Source organism: Mauremys reevesii, linkage group 1 (genome assembly GCF_016161935.1).
Source record: "Mauremys reevesii isolate NIE-2019 linkage group 1, ASM1616193v1, whole genome shotgun sequence".
NCBI classification, from domain to species: Eukaryota; Metazoa; Chordata; order Testudines; family Geoemydidae; genus Mauremys; species Mauremys reevesii.
In genome coordinates, this window is record NC_052623.1 from 64819784 (window position 1) to 64844717 (window position 24934).

The 24934-nt window shown below is 38.3% G+C and overlaps 1 protein-coding gene across 4 annotated transcripts in view; it reads right to left on the reverse strand.

Moving 5' to 3' along the window:
- Positions 1-24934, reverse strand: part of COG3 (component of oligomeric golgi complex 3) — a 45503-nt gene that overhangs the window by 7997 nt on the left and 12572 nt on the right. For 3 of the 4 annotated variants that reach the window (XM_039491541.1, XM_039491551.1, XM_039491569.1), the window contains 11 exons: positions 24236-24279; positions 23870-23996; positions 23310-23401; positions 22350-22489; positions 20056-20216; positions 13491-13596; positions 11363-11487; positions 8672-8761; positions 4407-4527; positions 1308-1396; positions 1063-1197 (listed from right to left, as the gene is read on the reverse strand). In XM_039491541.1, coding sequence (XP_039347475.1) covers positions 1063-1197; positions 1308-1396; positions 4407-4527; positions 8672-8761; positions 11363-11487; positions 13491-13596; positions 20056-20216; positions 22350-22489; positions 23310-23401; positions 23870-23996; positions 24236-24279 — 1230 coding nt within the window. The remainder of the gene's footprint in view (positions 1-1062; positions 1198-1307; positions 1397-4406; positions 4528-8671; positions 8762-11362; positions 11488-13490; positions 13597-20055; positions 20217-22349; positions 22490-23309; positions 23402-23869; positions 23997-24235; positions 24280-24934) is intronic. The other variant, XM_039491561.1, reaches the window with a different exon arrangement.

Consider the following 24934-nt stretch of genomic DNA (forward strand, 5'->3'; position numbering starts at 1 on the left):
AACGGTTGCAAAGTCAATCATGTAGAAGTTAGGAAATTACAAACTATCGTAATGCATTTGAACATGCAGCCTTAATTCTGGCATTTCCTAACTTTTCAGTGCTTGACTTTATACATAAAAAACTGCTAAATTAACATTATGATGTCTGCAATATCCTGGGTTTTTAAAAAAGCAAACTGAAAACAAATTCCATCATGTGGCATCATATTAACACCCACATGGTTCATCAGCAGGATCGGAACCTTAATATCCACTGCAGAGATCTCTGCCAATTGAACTAAGAATAACTGCCAGCAATAGTAGAGTGTCATCCTCCATGTGAACAAACACAAGAGGGGGATGAGACGTATTTGCTAGTGTATAGTTACTGACAGCGGAAGAATGACCAAACTCAAGAATCTTGGGTTTCATTCCAAGTTAGTGGTTACAGACCCTTCTGCCCCAGTCTCCCCACCCTACCACCCCGTTCATCCGAATCCTCTCTCTTCCTCTCCTCCTGTGGCAAAGGCAGCACTTGCAAAGAAAAGTCCTGCTCATGCCATGTGTTCACGGGCTTGGGCATTCCAAATACTGACAGACTCTTTCAAGAATGTAACTAATTTAATTAACTATCACACTCTAAGCCTCTAAGCACATGACATCTGTGATTATACACTCAGTAAAATTTGGCTGGCTTTTCATGAAACAGAAAAACGTAAATCCCCGGCACCAAGGGCACCCGCTTTTCCCCCCTGCTCCAAAGCACTGGATTATGTCCCTGCTCTAAAGCACTGAGGCAATGCAGCTTCTCAATGAAACAGCATGAGAATTATTTTTAACGTGGGCAAAATATATGTTTCCCTAATCTCATTCTCAGCAATGGCGGAACAATTTCTGCTGAGGTTATAAGCAACTGAAAACAAAGTCTTATCATGGGAAGTGTCAGGCAGCCTTAAGTATAGGCTGCTCTACCAGCCCCGTCTATTATAAAATGAACATTAAACAAATTTAAATACAAATTAATCCTGCCATTTCAGGAAAAAATATTTCAGTCAACACAGTGAATACATAGCCTCTTTGTACCTTTGACATGAACTCCTCCAGCTGCTCTATAAACTGTTTGGTTTGCTGCTGAATAAACTGCTCACAAGCTGATTTCAGGTGGTGGTCTACATCTTTCTTAGAGTCAATATAATGTTCTCTGATCTCTGGAGTACCCTTGAACATAAGACAATTATCTTCTTTTTATTTGCCCAGAAATCACCACACATTTAAACGAAATGAGATTTTTTTTCCTACGCGGAGTTAACAAAAAGACTCCATATTACCTCCAATAAGAACTGTATCAGTGCGTTGTTGCTGTTTAGCCTAAAAAATCTTGGAACAGTCTTTGGGTTCAGGATTTTAAATGCTGCATCTGTGAAGCAGAAAGTCGACCAGACTGTGAATGTACAGGATTCAGCCAGAGTAATTTAAACAGAAATACTTAATTTCTTCATTACAATGGCATGGCATGATTACTACTATTTGTTATTAAAGTAACACCCAAGGCTCCAATCAGATGAGTGTCCCTCGTGCTAGCCCCAATACAACATCAAAATAGGGAGTCCACACACTGGGGAGCTTACAATGACCTCACCGCACACTAAGCAGTGGTACCCCTTGTTTGGCTTGTCAGAGAAGGTGTGTTGCCCCTTTAAGGATTAGAGAGCCAGCAAGACACATGCTAAGTAGAGGCTGCTCCAGGTCAGGTCAGCATGGGAATGCAGACCCATTTCCCTCTGCTCCCCAGGTGATCGGAAGAGAAGGGGACTATTTACACCCATATTCGTGCAGTACAAACCCTCTTTTTCACTTGGACCAGGCTGAGCAGCACTCACCCTCCCATCCATGGGAAGAGTTGAAATACCAGATTTCATCATGATCTGCGGTGGGCATTACACTAGTCAAGCCTTTCTCGGGGGGCGGGGGCAGGGAGGGAGGGAGGAGGGCGCAGCTGGGAAGGAATTTTTCCCTCACTTCCAGATTGGCCAAAGAGAGGTGGTTCTTTTTACCTTCCTCCAGGAAGTAGGGGGCTTAGTAGGATGAACAAGTGAAAGGGGGGGGGGGGTTAGCCTGTGATGTCACAACTCATGATATAAGCTTGGGGTGGATGTCCACTGCAGCTCTTTTGTAGGGAAGGGTGATCAGACAAAACGGTTTGGGAAATTATTTAAAGGAGGTATTCTTTAAAGGAGTAGAAATTGAGGGCTTGGGGCTCCAATGACTGGTATGGCAGGGAGTCAACCCCCCTCCTTTATAGCCCCTTTTAATACTCATTCAAAGGGGGGTGGGGTCCCAGCAGCAGGTTGGCTGAGGACTGATAGGAAAGGGGGAGGGCTGGGTAGATGTAAGTGATTATGGAAGTACCTGCCCTGTACACTTATCTGCCAGCTACTCTCAGGCATTTAGGAATAAAATTGCAGGCTAATTAAACCACATCCAGAGTCTCCTGTCCTCCTCCTGGTACAGCCAGACAACCTAATATTTGCTAGTGCCAGCAACGTAAATGGGCTGTACAAGACAAAGCCTGTTCTTACGAAGGTACACTTCAAATAGACAAATACACTATACACCAAAATGTACTCAGCCATGCAGAGAATGGTGATAGTTTAGGGACCATCCTGCAAACCCCGAGTTATATGTGAGTAGTCCTACCCATGTCAGTGGGATTATTCACAGAACTAGGGAAAGTTAGTCACCTGAGTAAAGGTTTATAGCATTAGACCCACACAGCAGTGACTGATGTGTTAGATGCATGGTGTCTGCTCATTTTTTAATAAGGGGAAGGTGACAAAATTTCAGTACTGCAGTGGGTTTGTGTTTATGAGGTTTGTGGAAGCAGTGAGAAGAAAAGTAGTAATACTGATACCTGCAGTAAGTGTACTGACATAAGTGCCAAAGAAAATGAACCCATTTCCAAAGGGGTGTGAGAGATTAAAGCGATACCATCAGCCTGAAATCTAGTCAATTTTTAAAAGATTAATTGGAAGTAGTTTCAGGTACTGCCTGTGTCCCAGAGTCCATTTGCCAATTTGTTGTTTTATATACCCGTATCTTCCTTTTATTTTTAAAAAGTGTTTCTCTCCTGTATTGCTTTATGAAAGGCCCACACAAACAGGAGAAACTGACTATTGCAAGACTAGCTATCTTGGAAGTGCTGTTAAATGCACAAAACAAACAAAAAATATCATATTCCCCCCCATCTCTTTCAGTTATAATAATCTTAGTGTTATAAGTAATACTTAGGAGTACCTCTTTTTCAGACTGGAGCATGATTTTTAAGTTGATGATGTCTCAAACTTTAAATCCACATTTGATTTAAGTTAAGTCAATATGCAGAAAGCTTGGTCCAACCAAACCTCTTTTCCTGTTACCAACTTCGTAAGGCACTGGCTGGTACAAAAATTTATTCATTTAAAAAAAAAAAGATACAGAACAAACTTTTATGTCAGCCAGGACAAGACACCATAAGGACATATTTACCCTTTAACCTCCAGCCAACTAGAAACCACTTAATAGGAGGGAGGTCTCATTGATGTTCAAATGCAATAGATGTAAATGTTAGTAATAAGATTCAGTAACTTCAAAGCAAAGATAACAGTGTATTAGATGACAGAAATGAAAGGTTATTTCTTCAACTTACTCTTCTGTAATGGAAGGAGATGTTCCAGCTCCTTTTTCTCAGGCTTATGAACAGCACTGAGTCTCTCTCACCCTTCCCTTTTTTCCCCTCAAGATTTTTTTCCTCTGTGCTTCATAATGCACTCTCAGGAAAACATTAACAACTACTGCCTCTTCTGGATGGCCTCTGCTCTTTATTTTTCCTTCTTACTAGATGTATGTATGCTTCATGAAACAACTCTCACCGTGACATATAGAAAAGTATTGACTAACTTTACAGAATAAGGAATACTTCTCTAGTCAAACTTCTACAGAAAAGACTGGGGCAATTTTAATTTTGGCCTAGGCAAGTTAAGTTTCATGTTGTTAAAATCAATCTGCTAAGTAGCAGAAACAAGAAACTGCTCTGTAGAGTACAGCTAAGGATGAAAGATATTTCAGCACAATACAAATGTGAAGTTTATTTAGCAATAGTTTTTTGGTTTTGTTTTTAAACAGCATGTATGAATTAGACAGGTCAGTGGCTAAAGCACAGATACAGCACTTAATATAAATCAAAAGTATAGTAAAGTTTGTTAGAAGCATTCTGAGCTGCTCTTCTTAGTAGGTAAAACCTCTGTATTAGAAAGGATTAGATCAAAGCAAGACAATGTAGCAAGCATGCAGATCATTGCAGGTGAACATAAAATAAACCCACAACCTTTGCTAGCACATCAGGGGGAGGGCAAGCCCACCCAGCTCTGTCTGCCAGCACTGTGAAGTACCTCTAGTTTTCTTAAGGTCCAGGGAAATTTCCTTAATGGTGAATTCAGTGTGGAAAGGAGCAATTTGTTCACGAAGAATCAAAAGGTGTTTTATTAAGAAAAGCTGTCCATCAACCTGGGTCTAAATTACAATGAGAAAAAGAATGTCAAAAACTTAGAGAAATATTAATATAAGAGCACAATTGTAAGGTCTCCCAATTATGACCAGTGTCTGACATGCTACTTTTCTATATTATTTCTGATAACTCATTCAACAGAAACAGATCATTTGCATGCTCCTTAATAAACCCTGAGTACATGCTTTCTGCATTAGTGTGCAAAGCAAGCATAACTCCCACAATCTGACAAAGGCAGCCCACTCTCTTACATAGAGGATCTTTTGTTTCACATTTTATTATATTCCATACGCATTGAGAGTATGTCTATAGCCGTGCAGCTGTAGCACCATAGGGTAAATACTTCCCACACCAGCAGAAGGGTTTCTTTTCTGTTGATATAGTTAATCCACCACTCTGAGAGGCGGTAGCTAGGTTGAAGGGAAAATTCTTCCACTGACCTAGCAGCATCTACACTGGGGTTAGGTTGACTTAACTACAGCACTCGAGGCGCAAAACTTCTTAGCCCAGAACAACACAGCTAGCTCGATCTACTTTTTAAGTGTAGACCAGGTCTAACGTATTGTTTAATAAAATACGGAAGTGCAAAGAGTTAAAACACAAATACTACAATCTGACAGAGCTATTGCTATTCTGTTTTTATTAGGGCTGTCAAGTGATTAATTGTGCGATACAATAATAGAATACCATTTATTTAAATATTTTTGGATGTTTTCTACATTTTCAAATATATTGATTTCAATTACAACACAATACAAAGTGTACAGTGCTCTGTATATCCATTTTTGATTAAATACTTGCACTGTAAAAAAACAAAAGAAATAATATTAGGTGAATTGAAAAATACAAGCACCGTAGTGAAATCTCTATCATGAAAGTTGAACTTACAAATGTAGTTATGTACAAAAAAATAACTGCATTCAAAAATACAACAATGTAAAACTTTAGAGCCTACAAGTCCACTCAGTCTTATTTTTTGTTCAGCCAGTCAGGAAGACAAACAAGTTTGGTTACAATTTACAGGAGATAACGCTGCCTGCTTGTTTACAGTGTCACCTGAAAGTGAGAAGAGGCGTTCTCCTGGCACTGTTGTAGCCGGCGTCAGAAGATATTTCTGTGCCAGATGTGCTCAAGATTCATGTGCCCCTTCACGCTTCAGCCACCATTCCAGAGGACATGAGTCCATGCTGATGAGGGCTTCTGCTTGATAATGATCCAAAGCAGAGTGGACCAACACATGTTCATTTTCATCATCTGAGTCAGATGCCACCAGCAGAAGGTTGATTTTCTTTTTTGGTGGTTCGGGTTCTGTAGTTTCCGCATTGGAGTGTTGCTATTCTAAGACTTCTGAAAGCATGCTCCATACCTCATCCCACTCATATTTTGGACGGCACTTCAGATTCTTAAACCTTTGCTCGAGTGCTATAGCTATTTTTAGAAATATCACATTGGTACCTTCTTTGTGTTTTGTCAAATCTGAAGTGAAAGTGTTCTTAGAATGAACATGTGCTGTGTCATCATCCAAGACTGCTATAACATGAAATATATGGCAGAATGAGGGTAAAACAGAACAGGAGACATACAATACTCCCCCAAGGAGTTCAGTCACAAATTTAATTAAGGCATTTTTTTAATGAGCATCATCAGCACGGAAGCATGTCCTCTGGAATGGTGGCCAAAACATGAAGGGGCATACGAATGTTTAGCATATCTGGCACGCAAATCCCTTGCAACACCGGCTACAAAAGTGCCAATACGAATGCCTGTTCTCACTTTCACGTGACATATTACATAAGAAGCAGGCAGTCTTATCTTCCGTAAATGTAAACAAACGTGTTTGTCTTAGCGACTGGCTGAAGAAGTAGGACTGAGTAGACTTTTAGGCTAGTCTAAAGTTTTATATTGTTATGTTTTTGAATGCGGTTACGTAACAAAAAAACCCCTACATTTCTAAGTTACATTTTCACGATAAAGACTTGTATGAGGTGAATTGAAAACTACTTTATTTTATCACTTTACAGTACAAATATTTGTAATAAAAAACAATATAAAGTGAGCATTGTACACTTTGTATTCTGTGTTGCAATAAGAAATCAATATATTTGAAACTGTAGAAAAGCATCCAAAAATATTTAATAAATTTCAATTGGTATTCTATTGTTTAACAGTGCGATTAATCACAATTAATTTTTTTGAGTTATTCGCATGAGTTAAATGCGATTAATTGACTGCCCTAGTTTTTATCATTAAATGTAAAGCTTAGTTAATTTCTAAGCAGTACAACAAAGACACAGAGCGTACAAGGCCAGAGTTCACCATACTGTAGGAACCTTAACTCTTGCATTCTTTACTATTTCAGCAGTGCACTTTTAATGCTGCATACATTTTTAAATCTTGAAGATCATGCCTCATTAAGGTAAAGGAAATGGGACTCAAGATTACACCTCTGCTGTTGCTAGGTAGGAGAGATTTTTCTCCAAGTTTAAGTTAACAAAAGCAGTAACATTTGTTTACATTACAGGCTGTACTTTGGCATTAAAAAAGAAAATATTTTAAAAGAAAAAACAATGAACAAAACTGGTGAAAAGTAAAATCAGATGAACATTTTTAATAAACCAAGACATTACTAACAATATAATATAGGAATTTGCCTCTTTTTTTTTTTTAATTAATGTATGACTTAATCTGACAGTGCTCTAGTGAGTGTTAAATTAACATGCCCCAGGAGTGAAGTGCCTTAAACCCTGATAGCAGGAAGTGGCGTGCCTGCACAGAACTCACTGCAGGATCAAGGCCTCAGTCTCTACAACACTTTCTATCAAGGCTGATGTAATAAAGGATATTGACACAATACCGCAGTGTTTCTCAAACTGGGGTTGCTGCTTGCGTAGGGAAAACCCCTGGTGGGGCGGGCCGGTTTGTTTACCTGCCCCGTCCGCAGGTCCGGCCGATCGCGGCTCCCACGGGCCGTTGTTCACTGCTGCAGGCCAATGGGAGCTGCTGGAAGTGGCATGGGCCGAGGGACTTACTGGCCGCCGCTTCCAGCAGCCCCCATTGGCCTGCAGCGGTGAACCGCGGCCACTGGGAGCCACAATTGGCCGGACTTGCAGACGGGGCAGGTAAACAAACCAGCCCAGCCCGCCAGGGGCTTTCCCTACACAAGCGGTGACCCCAGTTTGAGAAACACTTCAGTACCAGATAGCTGCAGAACTCTGAACAAGCTGCATATGAAAGATAATAATTTACAGACATTTTAAGGAAAATTTTCCCATATCATTGGATTCCCCTACATCTATCAATTATTTTCATGAATTATGCTTTTAAAATGACACTTGAAAAAAAAGTAGGTGTATTTCAAACCAATTCCTGATCTGTGCAATTACAACTAGCTTAGGCAACTGAAACAAAGGGACTTTTTTTTAATAAATTCTAAATACTTTTTGCCATTTATACAATCCACTAAGTTTGGTGTATTATTATAGCCCACAAAAAAATTTTTTGTGTGTAGCAATTTATCTTCTGGCTTTTATGAATTAGCAACAACACTCCAATATTTGTGTTCAATAAACTGGAGAGAAACGTTTACATTAAAACATATTTTCAATGAAATTTAAGAAAGTGTTTTCACGAATATTTTTATTATATAGAACACTAACTAAATTGATAGTGTCCCGTTAAAAAGGAATGATAGATAAGAGTACCTCCTTTCATTGTACAGACCAATATTTGCAAGGAACAGTCTTATCAACTAGCCCAGTAGGGGACTTAATACTCAGTATAACACATGCAAGTCCAGTAAACAAGATATAAGACACACAGAAATATTAGGTGCAGAGATTAGAGGAATCTCACTTTAGTCTATTGTTTTGCTGAGTCATACGAGTTATACTAGCCTATAACCTTTATCTCTACGATTTTTAAGCTTAGTTTTTCAGCATGATTTGTGTATGCATCATTTTCTCTGCTTTACCACATCTTATATCACAGTGGAATGCAAGCAATTCCCATGGATCTCTGGGGACAAAGACAGAATGTATTTTAATGAGATTTCAACAGAATTCTGGACAACTCTTTAAGGGCCTTCATTATATATGAAAGAATCTTTCCTAATGAACACTACTACATTCTAGAAAGATAACTTTGCCTGACCTTATTTTTGGAAATTGAATCCGCAGCTCCCAGCAGTGAGTGAATACAGGCAGATAAAGCCTCTTGTGATAATCCTTGGAATACTGCCCTCTAGAGGGAGGAAAAAATGTTTGTCAACCTTCTACATAGCTTAAAGAACATCCAGGACAGTGGCTCTGATTCTGAAGTCAATGGTTCCGCTCACAATGCATAAAGTTAAGCACATACGTAAGTGAAATGGGTTGAAGCCACATTAGCAGGGAACCCACAAATATAAAAGCTTTTATTAACAAGTAAACAGACTAGATATGGTGGGTACAAAATTAAGCAGCTAAAATAAGGAATATACTACATATACAAATTTTAACAGTTTGTAACCAGTTAGTGACATGATTGCTCTGAATATGGTTTGTGTCCTTATACACCACATGGTTAACACTCTATTAGTAACCATGGCACTTAAACAGTGTTTTGCCCTTGCCAGTCGCCTAGGCTAGAACATGCCTGTCTTCCTGTAATTATTCACAACACTACTTTTGCAGCGTAGATGTCACCACCTGACTGAGCTGGAAAACCAATTTGGCTAGTCCTCCTTTCTCACAGCTCTCTTGGGTAGTAGGACATCTCATATTGCATTGCTCCACATGCTGCTGGTGCCACTCTGTGTGCATACTTCTGAGCACTCTACCCCTGTTTAGGTAATATAGGATAGTTACCCAGATTTTCCCAGAATACACTGATACAGAGTAAGGTGTGGACACACAAGATACTCTGTTGCGTCATGGAAAAAAACTGTGTGAACTTGACTCCACTGTGTTAGCTGTAAACAGTCAAATGAGAGTGTCACAAAAACTGGTTACAAAAACACTTTTGTACATGTAGCATAGCCAGGGCTTTAGATACTCAATAATATATGTAAAGCGTCAGATTTTCAAAAGGTTCACTGAAAACTGTATGCTGATCAGTGATCCCTGCTTCTTCATACACACACACTCTTATAATTGGGCTATGTAAATAATTCCAAACTGCATTTTCTTTCTTTCAAACAGTGGGCTTCAACCAAAAACATTACTATTTTTACTGAAATTAACATCAAAGTGTTAATTATTTTAATGATTATATTTTTCCATATTCCATTTGACACCTCCCACACTTTCACAAATTATGCCTCTCAAATAAGGATTTCTTCAAAAGTGTTAAAGTAGCCCTTCTGCTGTGTCTCTTATCAGCTGAGTAAAAACAAAAATCAACCTACAGCAAAAATGCATGTGTTCCCTGAGTTTCTCAGAGATTTACCAGCCTTTCTGTAGTTATGTTAAATAGCAATCTAAGTATGGAACTTTCCCTTTAAGAGTAGATTATCTGAATAAGTATTTCTTGAATCTCCATGAACAGAGTGTTTTACTGTATCTGCTATTATTATGTGTGTTTTACACAGATTCACGTTGTTGCATACTTTCATATACTTTAAGGCAGGGGTTCTCAGGAAACAAATTTGGTGGCCTCAAAGTGCGGCCACCAACTCTTGTTGGTGGCCGCTCTCACTTTTTTCCTAAAATACTTAATTATTTAGGAAAAACAAATAAATATGCACATAAACACATCCAAATCATTGTAACTTATTTATTGCTAACTAGTAAGTCTGTTGTGAAAAGTGATATTTACAAATGTACAAGTTTTGCTTTTCACAGCAGAATTACTCAGCCCTGCCAAGCCTGGGGACAAACGAAGCCCTGGATGGGGGCTCAGGGGAGGCAGCAGGGGGCTGGAGCCTGAAGCCCCACAGCTGGAACCTGGACCCTGCCGCTGAGCAGCTACAGCCCGGGGCTGGAGCCTGAAGCCCCCTGCAGAGCCTGCTGCCCCACCACTCCAGGGCTGAAGCCCAAAGCCTGAGTCCCTCTGCCCTTGGGAAGGTGGGGAATTCACGGGCTGCCTGCTCCTTCAGCATTGTACCCCAGGTGTCTCCAGAGGGGGAAGGGCCCAACCGCTGCTGGCGACCCCAGCAATAAACACCAAGGCAGTGCATCCAGGAGCAACAGGGAGTCAAAGGGGCTGCCATATTGCACCCCCACCCATCACAACCCAGGAGGCTGTGGCCACAAGAAAAGCCCCTGGTGGCCACATTTGAGAAACGCTGCTTAAAGCAGTCTTATTTTATGTAAATTTGTCAGTTTCTTGCAGCTGTACTTTTAAAGCTACTAAAAATGTGGTGCAAAAGATTTAAACCATTTTCTAAGGTAACTATAGATTATTCAATTTTAAGGCCAGAAGGGACCATTAGGATCATCTAGTCTGATCGCATGTATATCACAGGCCACAGAATTTCACCCAATAAATTCTACATGAATCCCATAACTTGACTGAGCTGGAGCATTTTTATTTTATTTTTTTGGTCTGTGAGGTACATGACTTTTTAAACATTACCTGTTGAAAAATCTTAGTAAGATGGCAAATGCAATTTTGGACCTGATTTGGTACTTAATTTCTAAATTTACATGTACAAAATCACTTGTCTTTGACCAATCAGCAATTTTCCAATTCACTTATTTTATATGAAGAGACCAGTAAAAGAGGCAACAGCTAACAAAAGATAAATATTAATGTTTTACAGTTATTTTTAGACAAAAATATCTAGAATTTGTAGTATATTCTTTTCTACTTTAAATTAAAATGGTACAGTAAGATCAAAGAAGAGGTGAAGTTTGTGCATACATCTATACATCTGTACAGTTTAGAGAGACACACTAGAGTCCTTCTGACTGTGGGATACCACATTCCATGCAGATCTGCTGGTGAAATCATAGTCTGCGGTCTGGGATTAAGGGATTCTGCTGTACCTATGTAAAGGTAGAGAAAACACATTAAAATGTTATTACTCTTTCCTTCCATCTGAAAACAATACGTAGTGAGTGTTATTTAATGCTGACCTCCATAGGAATGTCATACATTACAAAATTACTTTATTTTCAACCTCCTCAGAGGGAAGAAACCTGACTTCCAGTATATACATGCACAGAGTATGCAGGCATCTGTGTAGAGTTTGAATTCATCTTGAAAATGTACTGGGTAATCTTGAATTGGTGTATATACTCTGAAACATGTATTTAAGGAGAGGGCATACGTGGTTATCAGAACAACAAAAGCCTGCCCTCCTAAAATTAAAAAATTGCTAAAAGACATTTGAAAATAACTTTGCTACCACACTCATTCTTCAGGCCATCAGGTGCAGTCAGTGACCCATCCCTGAGACAGCGTATCTTCCTTCTCCCAATGACAATAATCTAATCCTTCACCCCTGGCCAATTTAACATGTACTACTGACTGCCCAAAGGAGATCTAGTTCATCCTTTGTTAAATGTATCACTTTTATAGGCATTTCTCTGGAAGTCACTGTAGTATCCTAGCTGCCAGGATGTGATGCGTAACTACTGAAGAGAGTTATGGGGGAGAAAAGACAGTGGACAAAATATAGGAGGGTTGCTCACAGGGCTTTAACAGGAACCCAGAGGGAGGGGAGAAAAGGAACAATATTGAATGAGTTTGCTTTGCTATTCTTTCCTTGCTGTACAGTAGATGATCTGAGGAGATTTAACATAGTTGAAATATAGAATTTAGAACCCATGCTAATATGACATTGCCAGCTGTTAGGACAGAGAACAATAATTTTGTCATGCAGATTTTATTAGAAGTCACAGTCCTGTTACAAGAGCACCCTTAATGGCAGAGGAGGTACAAACCCATCTGTGCACATTCAGATTGGGTTTCCCTAATAATTGGTGGTGGAGAGCCTCACAGAACTCATATTTCCCCTAGATTTTGGGGTAACTACTAGTTAACCTCGGTGACAACCATTTTAAAAAATAAAAAATAAAGGAAGTCAACAGAACCAGTCATGGAACAAAAGCCTGCAATGTCCTGGTGTGGGGATAATCTAACAATCTCTTACATTTGTGCAGTTCCAACCATTTGCTCAAGTCTAGACTTGTGTGTTCTAGTCTAGGTCTTTGGTGTGTCAGCCTGGTATGTTCACTGTAGGAAACCATGATAAATTCATGGAATAGTGAAGACAACTGCCAGAGCTAGAAAGATACAACTGGGAAGCAGAATATTAATAAGTGAGTAAACTGTAGTAAGATGGAGGGGGAAAAAGTCATCTAGGGATTCCAGGCACATTTAAAGGCATGTAAGCAGTACTCAGGTGGAGTTCAGGTGTTAACAAAATCAAATGTCATAGAATTAATTCTTTATAAATGTATAAAAACATGGATCCCAAAATAAGGTTTTAAAATTCATAGACTAAATAATGAATTATTGCAATAACTAGACTACAAGTTAATGAAATCAGTTAAGAAAGACATTAAAGGAAGAATCAGACAGTGATTGCTATGTTTTAAACAGGAAAACATTCTTGAACTACAACTTTCAAAGCGCTCACGTAACACACGCCAGAATCATATAAAACCCATTCTTCTCATGTGAGCTCAGCTCTTTATTATACGTCATATAAAAAAAAGCTATGCTCCTTGACAACAGGAGTAAGTATTTCACAGAATGAATGTGTTTGTAGTACAGACGTGCCACAATCACCATCACAGGATTAAGGCAGATAATAAACACACTGAAAATCCAGTTCCTGACGTTTTCCGGGAAGACAAATTTTAAAAGTTTAAACAAAAATTCTTGAGTCAAAGTTCCTTTTATGCAAGCTCTTCTCCAAATACTTGAAAATATTTTTTTTTATTAAAGTAAATATAATTTTCTCATTATTTGCTTATCTTAATGCCCACTATGCCCATTTTACTACTTCATTTGATAATATAAAATATATTCCCAGGCATACCAGATTTAATTTGGTTGCAGGACTCTGGATCTTCTAGCCGCACATCCGAAAATGAAGCATCAGAAGGCAACTTCTTCTGTTCGTCTTTTAAACTTTGTGCAATTTGCTGCAGGGGAAGATATATCATGCAACTATTACATTAAACAATTTTTTTTAAAGAAGAATCTGTAACTTATGTTTACTATGTAGAAAAAAGTTGTATTAATGTGTCCAGCCTACCTGGATTTTCATGGCAAAACTAGATAACTGAACAAATGTTGCTGCTGCTAAATGAAGCTGGTCAGGAATTTTTTCCACAAATTTTTTTTTTTTGGATCAGAAAATGCTAATTCATCAAAACCTAAACTGTTTATGGGAAAGGGCTGATTCTGAATTTTCCATTGTGAAAAAAATTTGAAAATTCAGAGAAGTGCTCAGCAAATGGAGTAACTTTGATTTAACACTATATTATATGAGGACTGCAAGATATTCATTTTTTCCTGCTGCTACTATTTGCTGTGCTGGGTTCAGCTGCAACCTTAAAACAGATCAAGACTGTCTAAATGTGTCATTTTGACACTTTCCAAATGAAAAAGTGCCTTTGTAAGTCTAAAACTAACTGAAGTGTTTGGACAGATCCAATCCAAAAAATTCAGATTTGGGCTAGTGAAAATTTGAGTTTGTCTTTTTGTCTTGATTCAGGATGAGAAAATTTTTCAAAATCTCAAAAATTCTGCCAGACCTACCAACTAAACCTGGACTCAGTCAAGCTGGGTTTGTTTCTTCTCACACTCCAGCACCAGTAATCAAGGTTCTGCAGGTCAGTTTAGGCCCTCTGTTACACCTGGGCAGCAGTAAAGCCTTCTAATATTGGCTCAGTGACCTGTGTGATCTTATTGCCTTTAACTGGTTTGCACAAGTGTAAACAATTGAATCTCAAGTAAACAACTCTGCTGATGAGCCAGAAGGAACAGACACTGGCCTCACTTTGTTAGCTGTGTTACCTTTGTTAGGGCTAACAGAAGTAAAAGACAAAAATATGTCCCTAAAGTAAATATAATTGCATACAAATGCATAACAGATATATCCAGTAAAGAGGTGCCATTTTGACAGTTACTTGCCACATTTTAAGTCATTTTTCCTTGATTTAAAAAATGGCATCTCCAGTATGTAAAAAATATTCAAAGAAAGACCGAAGACAGTAGTTAATGTAAAGTGATATACCGTATGTACTCATTCATAAGCCGAATATGTTTGGTAAAAAAGTGACGCATCAAAGAGTGGGGGTCAGTTTATAGATGAGTCTACACCAAATTTGATGACTTTAAACTCTATGGAATCATTGAATTGAATATCTAATACACTGTCGTTTTGTTTACCTGGCGCGTCTGCAGGCATGGAGCCCCTCAGCTCCCTGTGGCCGCGGTTCACTGTTCCCAGCCAATGGTGTGCCACTTCCCGCAGCTCCCATTGGCTGGGAATGGCAAACCGCAGACACTGGGAGTTGAAGGGCTCCGTGCCTGCAGATGCTCCAAGTAAACAAAACATCCCAACCCGCCAGCAGCTTACCCCGAGCTGGGAGCCAAAGTTTGCCAACCCCTGAAATATAGGATCGGCTTATGAAAGGGTCATACAGTTTTTGCTATTTTTACCTAACCATCTTGGGGGGTCGGCTTACAAACGAACGGGCTAATGAACGAGTATGTATGGTATGTTTTAATATGAGGGTGGTTTCATTAAGCAAAGTTACTGTAATTGTTACTGTTGGGCCAAAATACATAAATATATCCACGTACTGCGAAATAAATATTCTTTATATTTTTAAAATATGAAAAGCATCACATCATGGAGAATGAAAAATCTATTAATAAGAACATAAGAACATAATAAATTAATAAATGCATTGGGCAAATAGAGCAACTCTGACTTAACATTGTATTATATGAAGATTGTGAGATATTCATTTTTTTCATTGCTATTTACTGTGCTGGGTTCAGGTAAGACCTTAAAATAGAGGTTAACATTTACATTTAACAGAATGCAAGCTCTGAGGTGTGGAGAATCTACCGGTATTTGTTTACATAGTCTGGAAGGTGCCACAGAATCATAGAAATATAGCGCTGAAAGGGACCCTGGCAGAGACAGGACCTATTATACCTAGACTTTCCCTGACAGGCTTGTCTAACCTTTTCTTAAAAACCTCCACTGGCAGGGATTCTACAACCTCTCTTCGTAACCTGTTCCAGTGCTTAACTAGCCTTATAGTTAGAAAGCTTTTCCTAATATCCAATCTAAATCTCCTTTGCTTCAGATTAAGCCAATCACTTCTTGTCCTACCTTCAGTGGACATGGAGAACAATTGATCACTGTCCTCTCTATAACAGTAACATATCTGAAGACTTATCAGGTACCTCTTAGTCTTTTCTTCTCAAGACTGAACATTCCCCCGTTTTTAACCTTTCCTCATAGGCCAGGCTTTCTAAAACTTTTATCATTTTTGTTACTCTGCTCTTGACTTCCAATTTGTCCACATCTTTCTTAAAGTGTGCCCTCCAAAACTGGACACAATACTCCAGTTGAGGCCTCGCCAGTGCTGAGTGGAGCAGAACAAATACCTCCAGGTCTTACATATGACACTCCTGCTAATACACTCCAGAATGATATTTGCTTTTTCTTGTAACAGCATCACATTGTTGGCTCGTATTCAATTTGTGATCCATCATAACACACACTCACCCCAATCCTTTTATGCAGTACAACTACCTTCCAGTTACTCCTCACCTTGTATTTGGATATTTTATTTTTCCTTTTTAAGTGTAGAACTTTGCACTTGTCTGTATTGAATTTTACCGCATTGATTTCAGACCAAGTCTCTAATTTATCAATTTTGAATTATCATCTTGTCCTCCAAAGTGCTTGCAAGCCCTCTCAGCTTGTCATGTGCAGATTTTATATGCATACTCTCCATCCATTATTCAAGTCATTCATGAAAATGTTGAATAGTACTGGAAATGGGACAGACTCCAGTGGGAGCCCATTAGACATACCTTCCCACTGTGATAGTGAACCATTAAGTACTGACTATGGTTTTTCAAACAGTTATGCATGCATTTTATAGTAATTTCATCTAGACCACATGTCTCTAGTTTGCTTACGAGAATGTCATATGGACCGTGTCCTTACTGCTTCCTTGTAACCCTGTTAGCCTGTAGGTGCTTATAAATTAATTGTTTGATGATTTGTTCCAGCATCTTTCCAGGTATCTAAGCTAGGCTGACTGGTCTATAATTTCCCAGGTTCTCTTTGTTTCTCTTTTTAAAGATAAGTACTATATTTGCCCTTCTCAAGTCCTCTGGGACCTCATAGTCCTCCATGAGTTCTCGAAAATAATCTCTAATGCCTAATGGTTCCAAGATTGCTTCATCTAGTCCCTTAAGAACCCAAGGGTGAACTTCATGAAGTCCTACCAACATGAATACAACTAACTTATCTAAATATTCTTTAACCTATTCTTTTCCTATTTTGGTTTGTGTTTCTTCACCCCTTCTATTAAAATTGTGTTAAGTAGAACTCTGGTACTGTAGAAAAGTATATAATTAATGATACAATGTCAACTAAAAATGGAGGTTGTGGAGAACCAAGTAAGTGAAACCTTTTTTTATTTAAATCTTCAGATTTGTACATGGAAAAAGGGCAAAAGTGAGGATAGCAAAACTTGATTTTTGTTTAGCACTTTTTAACTAAATACAATTTTTAAGGTGCTTTGTTTATCAAGATTTTAACTGATAATATTTGCCAATATTCACCTATTACAGAGATTTGGACAATTGGGCCAATTAGGAACCAGCTGTTCAAATTTGACCCATGGAACCTGATTCAACATTTCAATAGATTCCATGCAGATCACAATTTATGGGATGGGTTTGTTCGGCTTTAGTTAAGTTTGGGCACTGCCTTCTGTTTAAAGGTGGACAAATCTCAGTATTCTAAAATCCACATGCTGATTTGGATTGTTTACTCCTAGAAATGTTATCAGCGGGTGGCATCAGAGAAGTATCTTTAGCTCATTCTTCACAAGAAATCAGCAAAAGACTCTCCAGACTCTGCTTAGCACTTTGAAGTCCTGTTACAGTGCTGCACTTTAGTACTTCAAACTATTTGCCAGATTGGCAGCAGCCATTTGAAAATGGAACTCCACCAGAGAGGTCCTTTGGGGCCATCTGCCTGTCCCAAGTCAGGGTAAAGGAGGAGGGTTGGGCGTGGGGCTAGCAACTCCACCCTGTAACAGAAGAAAAAACAAGCAGACAAAACAAGAGACAGAGACTTTTAAGAAAAAGAAGAAGAAAAAAGAGGGTCTTCAACGCATGATGGCTGGGTGGTGTGTGAAAGAGGAAGCCACCAAAGATGCCGATCACTCTTTCAGCAGGGAGATACCATCGGCACAACGTGGGGAGGACCATGACCAAAAACAGGAAAGCAGGCAGCAGCAGAGCAGAGAAAGAGAAGAGATGAGCCAATACCTGCTGGACCGACCTTGACCTTCAGGTTGAAAAAAAAAAAATGGGGATACCTGGAGCCAGGCGAATGGCCCAGGATAGAAGACTATGGAGATCTGTTGTTGGCGGCCCATACCCCGGTTGGGGTGACGGGCATGAATGAATGAATGATTTGAAAATGGAAAGAGGACATTTGAGCAAAGAGCTTAAAACATGCTCTTTCGGTGCATTTTAAGCATTACATTTGAATAATTCATTTACTCAGACTTAATCATTGCTCTCCAAATATTCAAAGTTTGAGGTTTAAAAGTGATTAGAATCACAATGACAAACACATCAGGACATGTAAGAAGTGTAAACTTTATACCATCAGTGGAATTAAGTGTAAACCTCTTCTTCTCTATAAATGATCAGCCACAGAATCTTAATTAGCATATTATCAGTAAGACAGACCTTGGCTACACTAGAAAGTTGTACTGTTTTAGTTATACTGCTATAGTTAGAGTGGTAAAAAATACCCTCCTCGCCAAGCGTGAGGGCAGTTATATCAGTATAAAGGTATCTTATATCGGTATAGCTATCCATGTATAGGAAGAGGAATAACTATACTGGTTTAAAAGTCACCTGTATTCCCGCATACCTTTATAACTGCATCCACTAGGGCTTACAGCATAATAATTTCGGTTTAAAAAAAAGACAGCTAACTAAAATCGTTATATCGGTAAAACTTGAGTGTAGATTAGGCTTGAATGGATGCATCACATTTAACAATGTTTTTTTTAAAAAGGCATTATACTTTATGGGAAGGCATAATGATACTACACGTATAAGGATAATATGTTCACAAATATGAACATCATAACTACTTTTATACAATCCTGGGCATTTTGTGTTTACTACTTATGCTTGAACAATAATATTGTAAGATGTTTTATACTGGTGAGAAAACATTCAAGATTATAGGAACACAGATAGGGCATTGAACAGGACACTTCTTATAAAGCTTTGTCAGTTTCAAGGACAGAGTTGTAAAAAAAATTACATACAGCTTTAATAAATTTATTTCTCCTGTCCAAGGTAAGCATTTGTACAACTTAAACCTATAGTAACATGCGCCAACCCAGTGTTCACAAAAAACTGCCTCTGAGGAGGTTTCAGTAGCAGTAAGTCTGACGATGCCATCTGTGCTGTTAGGTCAGTTGGAAAACAAAATGGACTAAAAGTTACAATCTTACAAACACAATGGCCAAGTAAGGCAAGGGTCCAGTCAAATCCTTTAACATTCTGAGCTCTCATTGCCAAATTAGCACCAGCAATCACTCTTTTTACTATGACTTACCCCTTTAATGAAATATCAATTTTTAATATGCCTTAAATTATGTATTAAGTTCACTGTTTTCTTTATATCCAAAAGATTTTTTTAAACCATTCTTTGACGAGATATTGACACTATGAGTCATTTACCTGAGGTCTTGTATTAATTATACTAATTTATTTTAAATTATAAGTAAAATTATCTTTTTAATTCTTTCCGGAAGGACCCATGTGAAGAGCATGAACTTATCCTGCTGGGAGCTGGGAATGGCTGTTATAAATAGCTAGAGACAGTAGCTACTTGAAAGAGAAAGTTATTGGGAACTACTACTGACCTAACAAATTCATCTTTGAAGCTTTTTTTAAAGCCAGTATCTGACCAGCAACTTTGAAAACAAAATATCAGCCAACTGTGTTCATTCGTAGAATTTATCCTCCAATTCAGTACATTTAACTCCAACTTTCCATTCACAAAAACAAAAATCAAGAACATTTAAATAAACAAACAGAAACTGTTTAAAGAGGAGGAAGTTAGAAGCACCACGATGCACACTACCGCGGTGTTGAAAATTGTGGCCAGATTCACTTAACTTGATCTAAGATATGTTATACTATCTGATTTCAGGGCCAAAGATTAATCAATGGATGCCACGCTGATGGTGTCAATGCTTTTAAATACATATATAAACAGAAAAATCCTGTTTGCCGTGCTCTTCACTATATAATTGCATATGATGTATAACTAGGAAAACAAATTAAGCAAACTGATACTATACCTCCATCATTTCCAATTTATCCGGATATGCAAGATCCCCAGGAGCAGGCTTGTAGCCTATGATGTCTGTCTGAATGTAGATGAATGTCCTGTAGACAAGACGTTCTTGTACATCCTCTAACATCTGCTGGACACCGGCAGCAAATGCACCTAGTTGTTCTGCTGACAAAAGAACATCAATACAATTGCTCATTAATTACATCTAGAAAAGTAATGTTTAAAAAGAACTTTTGAGTTTCATACTTTATCACAAATTAATTTATTTGCTGCAAAGGAAACCAGGCCCAAATAACATCTGAAGAGCTGCATGCTGAGTGGTTTGTTACAAACCATGAATTCTTGTGCTCTTAACTACAGCACTGCCAGTGACTTGCTATGTGGTGTGGGGCCAGTCACTTTCAGCTCTCTCTGCCTAAAATTTCCCCATATGCAAACTGGGAATACAACAGAACATACCATATTATAGTTTAAGTATGCTGATGTTTCGGGAGATGCTAAAAATATGTCAAAATGAAGTTTTTGCCTATATACTAAAAATATGCCCTAGATTAGTTGTGTCATATACACAGTACAGTATTACCACGTGGACTGAAAAGTCATACTGTAGGACAAAGAGCTACATGTAATTTAGCCTACCTACCTCAATAAGACATTTGTATGTACTTATTGATCCAAGTAGAAGAAGCTTAAATCAAAATATCAGCTCTATGTTTAAATGGTAAAACCAGTAAGTAAAAGTTAGCCCAGAGGCTACTCTGCAAAGTTATTGTGTTTTGGTTTTGATAGTGTGAGGGATCAGGGTCACAATTCTGCTCTTAGGAAAGTAAATTAACTTATCTTCACAACCCCAGAGATGGATAGCCACTCTGTTTTGTACTTAATTTGTGCTGTGGTGAAAAAGAAGTCTTTATTACAGGTTCAACACTTGCCCTTTCAGAATACGTGAGACGGCTCACAATACATGCATCTAAGATTCCCAAATCAGGAAAAAAACAGATTTGACATTACTGATATTTCTAAGTAAAACAGTCTGCATATTTTTTCATATGCAATTATATACTACAAGGCAATAGAAATCTGAAAAGGTCCTGAAGGCATATGACCCCAGAGCTCATAAGTTTCACAGTGAGCCACAAATGAAGAACTAGTCCCTAACAGGAATGGCTTGATATTTACCAGAGGTGGTTTTACCAGGTAAAATCATGATTTTTACCACCCCAATTTAAGGCATTTTCTATTATGAAAACGGTTTCATTATTTCACACCTTACACTGTGTTTTAGGTACATAAAACAATAGGATTCATAGCTTAATTTAGGATTATACAAATAAAAAGTAAAACTGCAGTGGGTGTAATATTAATATATATATAAAATTATAATACTGAACATCAGAATGTCTGTACACATTTTGGGCTCAGTATCTTCTCAAGGAAGCTGTGTGTGTGTCATGATTCATTTCAGTTTTCAATGTTACATAAACAAAAGTCAAAAACATTCCATTATATGAAAACAACAACAATGAAGAGTTCTAGGCTTGAAGCATTAAGCAATCACAAGCATGCAGAGTTGCAGACCACCAGTCCAGGTCCATCTGACCTTGCAGCAGCCTACAGCAGAAGATCAACTTTGATGTTGTGGATAGATTGAGCCCATTCCTCAGTTTTGAATGGATATATCCAAAGTTGAAAACATTCATTCTATGCTTGCTGAACTTGCTGGACATTGATGCAATTATTTTTCCCAGTTTAAACTGGGTTTAAGTGGAATTTACCAGCACCATGTCCTAAGCTAGCTTTTTTCCCCAGGAAATTGCCAACCCCGGTTCCTACATGAATAATAAGACTTCACACACAAAAAAAAACACACTGGAATCCCTGACTAGATATAAAGTATAAGATACACTATTCCTTTCACTGCACTCTATGGCACTAGTCCTGTACCTCACAAGTGCACAAATTGATCTGCGTAACTCCATTGACATCAACATGGTTAGTTGTGAGAGTAAAGTTATACACATGTATAAGCATTTGCAGGATCAAGGCCTGTTAGTAAAATCAAAATTTAGCAAGAATCTCTAGAATACCCCTTGTATACTCATTTCAATGAAGAAATGTTTTTAAATAAATTGTTTACCATAATGGAACCAAAAAAGGACAAAGTTCATTTAAAATAATCATGTGTCACCTTTGACATGTTTAGCACATAAGAAACATCCACAGCCGGTCTCCTATGAAGTTTAGTAGTTTCTAACACTGATTAACACCACAATCACTCATTTTTCACCTATGTATTACCATTGTTCTGTACATGGTCTTCAAGCATCTCATTTTTGAGAATTCCACAGAGTTCAGACAAAGTTTCTAAATGAATAACATGGATGATCAATGGCCTGAAGACATCATATAATGAGACACACAATTTCTCCAAAAGTTCACTAGAAGAAAGATAAAATGTACAATATTATTAAAAAAAAAAAAACATTTCCAGGATACCAAAATACGACACTAAGATCATGATACAGAAAGGACTAGTTCCTGTATGCCAGCACCAATAAACTGTTTTCAGCATAACGTATCCTAATTTTAATCCAACTGACATTACCATTCATAACAGAATTATGTAAAATCTACACTGAAGATAGCTAATCTCAGACCAATTTACAACAATCTGGCCTCTCTTCTCCTTAGAAATGATGTGTTGCTGTTGACAATACAGTTCTATAATTAAGCCCTACTTAAGAGTATTGAAGCCGCAGCCAGCACATTCTTCGGCCCGCAGCACTTCCCACAGCCCCCATTGGCCTGGGACGGGGAAGCGCGGCCAGTGGGAGCCGCAGTCCGCCGAACCTGCCGACACGGCAGGTAAACAAACTGGCCCAGCCCGCCAGAGTGCTTACCCTGGCAAGCTGCGTGTCAGATGTTGCCGACCCCTGTGTTATACAATAAGTATCATCAGAGGTCAGATTAGGCAGTGTTGAGGTGGCATAGACTAATATTTTTTCCTGATGGTTCCTGTTTTGTGCTCCAGAATCAAAGCTTCAATTTAATTGTTTTTAAATCTCTAGCCCTTATGATTCTGAAGATAGTCTTAAACTCTACGGTCCGCCGAACCTGCCGACATGGCAGATAAACAAACTGGCCCAGCCCACCAGGGTGCTTACCCTGGCGAGCTGCGTGCCAGAGGTTGTCGACCTCTGGTATAATACTACATTAAGCATGGTATGCAATAAAACAAGAACAGTATGTACTACCTACTCCAATTTTGGTGTTGGTTTTGTGAAAAACTCATTGTAAAGCTGGTATTCATCCTGGCATACATGGACCATAAAGGCACAGCCACTTCGTACCTGCATTTAATAAGAACAAATATTTAATTAACAAATTGTATCTTTCTTGCATTTACATTGAAAGGGATGTTCATGATTGCTGCTACAGATAAGACTAATCTGGAGTTTACTCTCTCAGATGTTCAAAATTACACTATGTTGAAAAGGAGGTACTAGATCTCTAGCACAGATTTTGCCAAACAAGTGAAGGCTCCTTGGGAAACTTTTTGGTTTTGCATGCACTGGGCAAAGTTTAAAAGAGAATCACTTTTTTCCGTGTCACTTTGTGAGGAGCAGCACAGATTTTACACGGGGGGGGGGGGAGGAACTTTTCTGAAAACTGGACAAAGTTTCACACTAATAAATTTTCTGGAAACCGGTCATTTTATCCAAGATCTAGAATTGGATCTGGTTGGATCTAGAAAGGAATTTGAGTTTTGCTAAAGAAATCTGAACACACACAAAAAAACCCACCACTAAGATTCTTACCAGCGCACAATGATCTCTGTTGTTCTGACTGGTTAATTCCGTTACAGTATTAGTAATACTAGGGCCTAGCAAGTGTTCCCGCTGAGCAAGGTAACATTGATGGATTTCATTCAGAAGTTGCTGGTACCTAGCCAAAAACAAAAAAACCCCAAACAACCGTGTACAGGAGATTTAGATTTTCAGGTCACCATTGCCAGTATTCTAACTTTTCTGCTACACAGTTTCAAAACAAAACAAAGTTATTAGTTGTCATCCGCCCCCCCCCATCCTCCCCCCCCAAAAAGCAGTATTTTTTAACTGAGGTAAAATATTCCAAGCTTCCAGAATTTCAAACACTTGAAAATAACTGTATTACACTATACTCACTCTGGCATCTTCTCAGCTCTTTGCTCTATTTGCTCAATAAGAGTCTATATTGAAAAAGAAGAAAAAAACCCATGAACTCCAAGCACATTAAGGATGGATAAAAATTGAATTAAAAAAAAAATCTCTCAAATTTAAGTATTTTTCTTTTTAAAAATACACCTATTTAAAATTACTTTTGAAATTATGACAACCTACATTAAGGTTTAAGATGACTATAACCTATTAAAATCAATTAAACCACAAAATATTAGAGCAGTATGTTTGTTCCTGAAGTTTTAAAGAAAGTCAAACCACTGAACTGGTGGAAGACACTGGCTAAGCACTTGGAACAAGAGTTTGTTGAAGTGCTAAACCAGCTTTTGACACAGCAGTAGGCTCTTCTGCAGATGGCGAGAGAATATTTTCTTCATTCTGGTTTATTCAACTCATTCATGTCAATGTTTAGTTTGTTCAAAGTTGAGAAAAATTAAGAATTGGAAAAACAAAAACAGAAAAACTTGTTTCCCTCTCCCAATCTATCAAAAATGAGGTGAGAGGTTGAGATCCACTAATTCTAAAGTCTTGAAAGATGTGGTGACCAGAAACAATCACATTAATTTCCCAGATACAAATAACATTTCCCTTGTTTAATAATTCAGTTTTAAATGCAAAACATACTTTGATACTTACACAAGAAAAAAAGTATAAGAACATTTAAAG